We start from the raw sequence: 8,012 nt of genomic DNA on the forward strand, positions 1-8,012 counted from the left end.
GCGTGGTGCGCACAACCGCCCAGCGGTTACAAGCGACCCCCACTCCTGCCCAGACCAACGGGCGGAAGGGGCGGGCAGCCATGCAGGCGGCATGCAGCCGCGCCAGGTGGACGCGCTTCTCCGACTTCTGACACGCCAGCTTGGAGGCCCAAGCCCACGCGTCACGCAACCAGCGCGCCAGTCGCTGCATGCAAGCAACCGCGCCACCACTTGAGCCACTGTCGCGCCTCTTCGGTTGCGGAGCCTATGCCGCGACTCGAGGCGGCCCAGCGCACGACCCGGCGGCGCCAGCCTGGCGCGACGGTCAATGCGGCCGAAAGTGGGCCGGCAGTAATGACGGTGGCAGGCGGGCGGGAGCAGCAGTCACGTCGTCAGCCAGGCTCACGTCTTGTCCAGGGGCAGCAAGAGAGCCTCCTCCCACGGCGTGAAGACGGTGCGCCCGTGATCCGTCCCTTGAACGGCTCGCGCACGCGCAACAGCCGCCCCGCCAACCACTCGCCCCGTCGCATTAACTCCGCGGCGGGACAGGCGGCGCTTCTGGCAGGAGAAGCGGACGACGCTTTGCCTTCGCCGAAATAACCGCGCCAAAAAAGGTACGCCACGTCATTCGATTTCGTATCCTTTTCCCTTTTTCCTCTTTCTCTATCTCTTGCAACAGGGACCGAGAAAGGGGGATACCCCGAAAAGGATCCTTCCCTGTGAAGGAACCGGGCTCCGAGCCCCCCCTACTGATCAGAGGTTCGAAGGCTGGCCCTCCGAAGGGTTCAACAGTCGCCTCAGATCGCGTGGGCCCGACACCCACTACTGGTCAGGGGTTCGAAGGCCGGCCCCCCGAAGGGCTCCATGGCTGCCTCAGGCTACTCGGGCTCCGCGCCCATTACTGGTCAGGGGTTCGAAGGCTGGCCCCCGAAGGGTTCACAGTCGCCTCAGACACCGAGCGAGGGATGACCAGGGGTACGTTCGATACATAACCGAGGCTCGGGCTGCGCTCCCGAGGTACCCTAGGACATTTCCGAGACCAGCGGGAACGATCTTGTAACGGAATCCCATCGGAGGGAGGCATCGAGCCCTCGGACCCCGTCGCCAGGGGACCGGGTCCGGTAGATCACCCGCAGGTACTTTTGGGCGTGCCTCTGGGCCCCTAGCCGACCCCCAACGAACGGGGCACGGACGTCCACTCGGATTACCCGCTTGCAGCTCACCGGAGACACCATGTTCGGTGCCCATCGAGGGTAACATGGCGCACTCCCCCCCTCCTCCTTGCGGAAAGGCGACGTAGGGGCGTATGTAAAAAGTCGAGTCTGTCCCTGATCGTCCCCTCGCCCTGTGCGGAGGCTCGGGGGCTGCTCTCGCAAACCCGGCTCCGGCCGAACCGTTGACAGCGTCAACATACCAGCCCGAGAGCTTGGGCCCCGACCGTGCACCCGGGCTACGGCCAGTTCGCATGAGGGAACGACCAGACCAGCCGAAGCGTTACGCAAGGCAATAAGACCTCGAAGGAGTGAAACCACTCCTCCGAGGCCTCGGGGGCTACACCCGGCGGGTGCGCTCGCGCGCACCCACCGGAACAAAATGCAACCGAGAAAGGCTGGTCCCCCTTGCAAAAAAGTGCGACGAAAGCCTCCAAGTGAGTGCTAACACTCCCTTCGAGGCTCGGGGGCTACTGTCGGGGACCATAATTAGGGGTACCCTCAAGACGCCTAATTCTCAGCTGGTAACCCCCATCAGCATAAAGCTGCAGAGGTTTGATGGGTGCGATTAAGTCAGGGATCAGTCCATACGAGTGACTCGATCACGCTTCACCCGAGCCTAGCCTCGGACTCGGGCTGCCGACCTCGAGGGACTTCCGTCCCGCCCGAGGCCCCCCTTTTAACGGTGGACACATCTCCGGCTCGCCCGAGGCCTTGGCTTCGCTAAGAAGCAACCTTGACTAAATCGCCGCACCGACTGACCAAGTTGCAGGAGCATTTAACGTAAAGGTGGCCTGCCACCTTTATCCTGACACGCGCCCCCGGCAGAGCCGAAGTGACCGCTGTCACTCAGCCGCTCCACTGACCGGTGTGACGGAATGACAGCGCCGCCTGCGCCACTCCGACTGCAGTGCCACTCAACAGAGCGAGTCTGACAGGCAGTCAGACCTCGCCAGAGGCGCCATAGGAAACTCCGCTCCGCCCGACCCCAGGGCTCGGACTCGGGCTAAGACCCGGAAGACGGCGAACTCCGCTCCGCCCGACCCCAGGGCCCGGACTCGGGCTAAGACCCGGAAGACGGCGAACTCCGCTCCGCCCGACCCCAGGGCTCGGACTCGGGGACCCGGAAGACGACGAACTCAGCTCCGCCCGACCCCAGGGCTCGGACTCGGGCTTGGCCCCGGAAGACGACGAACTCCGCCTCGCCCGACCCCAAGGCTCGGACTCCGCCCTGGCCTCTGCCGAACGACTTCCGCCTCGCCCGACCCAGGGGCTCGGGCTCGGCCTCGGCAACGGAAGACAGATTCGACCCCAGCTTCGGAGGAACGCCCACGTCGCCCGGCCTCGGACGCGGGCCCGCCACGTCAACAGGGAGCGCCATCATCGTCCTACCCCGAGCCGACTCGGGTCACAGAGAACAAGACCGGTGTCCCATCTGGCTAGCTCCGCCAGATAGGCAATGATGGCGCCCCACAAGCTCTGTGACGACGGCGGCTCTCAGCTCTCTTACGGAAGCGGGGAGACGTCAGCAAGGACTCGACCGCCCCGACAGCTGTCTCTCCGCCAGGCTCCGTTGCTCCTTCGACAGCCACGACATCACGCCAGCAGGGTGCCAAGATCTCTCCGGCTGCCACATTGGCATGTACTTAGGGCGCTAGCTCTCTCTCCGCTAGACACGTAGCACTCTGCTACACCCCCCCCCATTGTACACCTGGATCCTTTCCTTACGCCTATAAAGGGAAGGACCAGGGCCTTCTCAGAGAAGGTTGGCCGCGCGGGACCGAGGACGGGACAGGCGCTCTCTTGGGGCCGCTCGCTTCCCTCACCCGCGTGGACGCTTGTAACCCCCCTACTGCAAGCGCACCCGACCTGGGCGCGGGACGAACACGAAGGCCGCGGGACTTCCACCTCTCTCACGCCCGTCTCCGGCCACCTCGCCTCTCCCCCCTTCGCGCTCGCCCACGCGCTCGACCCATCTGGGCTGGGGCACGCAGCACACTCACTCGTCGGCTCAGGGACCCCCCGGTTTCGAAACGCCGACAGTATCAATGTAATATTAATACTGTTAGTATTCATACATGTTTTATGAAATCCAAATATGGATGAATTAATTAAATACAGTGTAACACCCTAGGTGTTACTGTACGCGTAACAACGAATACGGACTTAAGCATGGTATGTCAGTGACAATAACAATATTCATATCCTGATCATCTTCGCCTATCACAATTTTGATATTGTATCTATCTTCGTCTCTTTGAACTGTCCAAAATTCTCGTAGAACTCGGAGTTAAATAATCACTAGAATGTTGAGTCTTATGTCTGCTAAAAATTAATTGATTATACGAGTACGAATTAATAAACCCTCGATGTTTATAAACTGGACCACGCTCGCTACCCGAGAAATCGTGCATAGAGTAAAAATTGGGATTTTATTTTTCCAGCATATTATTCAAGGCAAGAAAATCAAAGTTTTTCGGACGGCAGATAAATTCTTATCTGATTTCAACTAAACTAAACTTCATCTAAAATATATTTGACCCGTAGCGTTTTTATGCGATCCATGTAGATCCTGCCCTAAACCATAGTTCTAAAATCAAGGAATTATAATTGAGATTCGATTCACTACGCAAATTTCTCGTGACCATGGAATCTGGTGTTCAGACCCCAGATAAAATTTGTCGGGTTTCGAATCAAATCAAACCGTGTCACAAGCACCGTCGACTCGTATCGTTGTGATCTGATTCACTTATACCCTGTTCAAATCCTAACTTTAGAGCTCAGATTTGTATTCTTTTGTTAAAGAAAAACTGTGAAAGGTCTCCTCTGCTGATTTTTGTTTTATCTCCAATCCTTATCCTCTTCATGGGATATTTCCTGATGTCGTGCTTATCTTCTCTCCTTCATCCGTCCAGCCACGCGATATTTCCTATGTCTCAGCCATTCTTATCTCTGCAGTCGATCCTCATCGTCGCGCACAGCAAAAAAAAGGAAAATCTGCCCCCGCCCCCATTCCCTGGATATTTTCTCGCGGTGCTTATCCCCTTCCACGCGTGCAAGCTTCTTCCCCCGGTCGCCCCTCCTCTCTCTATCTTCAGCACCTCTCTCTCCCTCGCGTCTTGTCCCCCCGCGCGCATCTTCCCCCAGCTCGGACCACGCCCTAGTTCCCGCTCCCTCCTGCTCAGCTCTCCAGCACGCGCCCTGCTTCCTCCTCGCCGGCCACCAAGAAGCTCTCTCCGCTGCAGCACCATGCGCGTAGCGGCGTAGGACGTTCTCCTCTCGACCTCCTCCCACGCTCGGCTCCTGGATCGGATCTCCGGGCCGTGTGCTCCAGTGCTGGCGCGCGCCCGTCTCCCATGGCGCTCCTCTCTGCTGCCACGCCCATCTCCCTGCTCGCCCTCTCCATCGCCGTGACCCTCCTTGCTCCTCCCAGGTCCAACTGTTGTCCTCCCTATTCCACCTCTTCAAGCTCGCCTCCACCTCGGCTCTGGTGCATGCTCGGCCACCACGATGTCCCAGCGCCGATGAAGGTCCGTCTTGCAGCAGCACCGTGGTGGCCTTCGACTTGGAGCACTGCGATGACTCCATGCCGTGCCCCTCTGCTTCCTCCATGCCCGAGTCCGAGATCCTCCTGCGGCTCGTTCATCGCGGACATGGGCACAGAGCCTGTACGCTCGGAGTGCTGACCTCAACATGCTGCTCGGCTTGGGCAATGACCCCCTCAGACCCAGCCATCGCTTGCCACTGAACCACCATCGGATTGGCTTCCAGCTCCCCCTCGCACGTCTCCCAGGAGCTAAGTCCGTCCGCCGTGCTATGTGCCTCGGTCTCTGGTCGAAGGACATCGGTGCCCTCTGCCCTTGCTCACCTCTCTGATCGTGCTCGTCGGGACATTATTCTCTAGCCAACTGCTGCTGCGAGCTCGCCCGGACACCTCGCCTCCTTGTCGTATCATGCGCCATCCTCGAGCAACGTGTGCACGCCGCGTCCCTGCTCTTCCTTGCCGGTCTTGTTTGGCTTCAACGTCCGCCTCTTGGATTCCTTGCCGTTTGTTCCTGCTTCGACTCCTTTGTGGTGGGCGAGGACCGCCACTCAGGTGCTCAGCCATGCCTAGACTGCTAGACGCCCGAACCCGGGGTCGCCACGCCATCATTTTCGTCGAATAGAATCGGTGTGCCAACACGTCGATGTCGTCATTTGCCTCCGCACTATTGCTGGTAGGCGATCTTGCTGTCGTCGTGCTCGCTCCGACTCTGTCTCTACGTGCTCGCCTTCGATCACCGCTGTAATCTTGGAAGTTTGAGTGAAGTAGTGGAACCCACGGGGCGCTTGCTAGGGACTCGACAGGAGGCAGGAACAAGAATCATCAATGTTTGCTTGGAGTTCTAGTTAATTCAGTAATCGTTCTCTAGTTCGCTATTTTTATTAATTGATTGGGTCGATGGATTGAACAGATATATTAATCACAATGATTATCTTGATTGAAGCATAAAAATGTCGTAGTTATATTAGATGGTTGTCAAAATATCTTGTTGCATGTGAGGACATGATTGTGGCGTACTAGTGTCGTGGGGTAAAGCTTAGGTTTAAAATGCTGGTTACGTAGGAGTACCCGAGCGGACGTGTCTGTCGAGTGTGTTTAAATTGGTTTTACTTATGAAGTGCGGCGAATTCGTGGCATGAAGAATAGATTTTGTATTTTAAGAGATTATTCGATAAGTTGTCAGTGTTGATTGTGTTGGGTAGCGAGGTCGAAGCCTTGCCTTAGTAACTGTTACGTTGTAATATATCAATGATTAGAATGCCCTAGTGGAATATAGGTGTCGGCGTTTCGACCCCGGGGGTCCCTGGACCGACGAGTAAATTGTCGCTGCGTGTCCCAGCCCAGATGGGTCGGCGCGAGATGGAACATAAGGGGGAAAAAGGGGAACCGCGGCTCATGTTATCCTGCGCCTAGGGCGGATGCGCTTGCAGTAGGGGGTTACAAGCGTTCGCGAGGGAGAGAGAGAGAGGGAGCCTGTCCGTCAGCCCGTTCTCCCGCGCAGCCACCTTCTCGTACGAGGGCCCTGGACTTTCCTTTTATAGATGTAAGGAGAAGGCCTAGGTGTACAATGGGGGTGTAGCAATGTGCTAACGTGTCTAGCAGAGAGGAGCCAGAGCCCTATGTACATGCCGACGTGGCTGTCGGAGAGGTGTTGGTGCCCTGTTCATGTGATGTCGTGGCCGTCGGAGGAGTGCTTGAGCCCTGTAGAAGCACAGCTATCGGGGCTGTCGGTCCTTGCTGACGTCTCCTTACTTCCGTAGGGGGCTGAGAACCACCGTCGTCATGGGAGCACGCGGGGTGCCATCATTACTCGTTTACCGGGGCAAGCCAGATGGGACGCCGGTCTTGTTCCCCGTAGCCTGAGCTAGCTAGGGGTAGGGTAATGATGTGCCCCCCTGTAACGTGGTCGGTCCGAGCCCAAGGTCGGGCGAGGCAGTGACTCCTCCGAGGTCGAGGCTGAGTCCGAGCCCTGGGGTCGGGCGAGGCGGAGACCGTCTTCCGGGGTCGAGGTTGAGTCCGAGCCCTGGGGTCGGGCGAGGCGGAGCTTCCTATGGCGCCTGAGGCTGGACTCGACTGCTGTCAGCCTCACCCTTGCAGGTGGCACAACAGTCGGAGCAGGGCAGGCGACGTTGTTTTCCTGTTAGGTCAGTCAGTGGAGGGGCGAAATGACTGCGGTCACTTCGGCCCTATCGACTGAGGAACGCGCGTCAGGATAAGGTGTCAGGTGATCCTTGCATTGAATGCTTCTGCGATATGGTCAGTTGGCGTGGCGATCTGGCCAAGGTTGCTTCACTGCGAAGCCTTCCCGAGCTGGGCTTCGGACGAGCCGAAGGTGCACCCGTTGCTTGATGAGGCCCTCGGGCGAGGCGTGAATCCACCTGGGTCTACTGTTCCTGCCCGAGGCTGGGCTCGGGCGAGGCGAGATCGTGTCCCTTGAGTGGATGGAGCCTTGACCTGAATAGCGCCCATCAGGCCTTTGCAGCTTGTGCTAATGGTGGTTACCAGCCGAGATTAGGAGTCTTGAGGGTACCCCTAATTATGGTCCCCGACAGTAGCCCCCGAGCCTCAAAGGAAGTGTTGGTACTCGCTTGGAGGCTTTATCGCACTTTTTTGCAAGGGGACCGACCTTTCTCGGTTACATTCTGTTCCGGTGGGTGCACGCGAGCGCACCCGTCGGGTGTAGCCCCTGAGGCCTCGAAGGAGTGGTTTGACTCCTCCGAGGTCTTAGTGCCTTGCGTGATGCCTCGACCGGTCTGGTTGTTCCCTCATGCGATCTGATCGTAGCCCGGGTGCATGGTCAGGTTCCGAGTTCTCGGGCTGGTATGTTGACGCTGTCAACGGTTTGGCCGGAGCCGGGTTTTGCGAGAGCAGCCCCCGAGCCTCTGTACAGAGCGAGAGGACGGTCAAGGGCTGACTCGGCTTTTATCATACGCACCTTCGTCGCCTTTCTGCAAGGAGGAGGGGGGGGGGAGTGCCATGTTGCCCTCGGAGGGCGCTGAACATGGTGTCTCCAGTGAGTTGCTAACGGGTGATCCGAGTGGAGACCCGTGCCCCGTTCGATAAGGGTCGGCTAGTGGCCCAGAGGCGCGCTCCAAAAGTACCTGCAGTTGATTTGCCGGACCCGGTCCCATTTGATAGGGTCCGAGGGCTCGATGCCTCCCTCTAATGGGATTCCGTTACAGAATCGCTCCTGCTGGTCTCGGAAATGTCCTAGGGTACATCGGGAGCGTAGCCCGAGCCTCGGCAATGTATCAGACGTACCCAGAGTCATCCCTCGC

General features: G+C 58.4%; 1 protein-coding gene across 1 annotated transcript; it reads right to left on the minus strand.

Annotated features, from left to right (window-relative positions):
* Positions 1 to 4,290: 4,290 nt before the first annotated feature.
* LOC100384104 (uncharacterized) lies at positions 4,291 to 5,758 on the minus strand. Its single transcript, NM_001176694.2, has one exon. The coding sequence runs from the start codon at positions 5,033 to 5,035 to the stop codon at positions 4,655 to 4,657; it is 381 nt and encodes a 126-aa protein (NP_001170165.1). The 5' UTR covers positions 5,036 to 5,758; the 3' UTR covers positions 4,291 to 4,654.
* Between the last annotated feature and the right edge of the window lie 2,254 nt (positions 5,759 to 8,012).

The sequence above is a fragment of the Zea mays genome, chromosome 9, assembly GCF_902167145.1.
Source record: "Zea mays cultivar B73 chromosome 9, Zm-B73-REFERENCE-NAM-5.0, whole genome shotgun sequence".
In the NCBI taxonomy this organism is placed as follows: Eukaryota; Viridiplantae; Streptophyta; class Magnoliopsida; order Poales; family Poaceae; genus Zea; species Zea mays.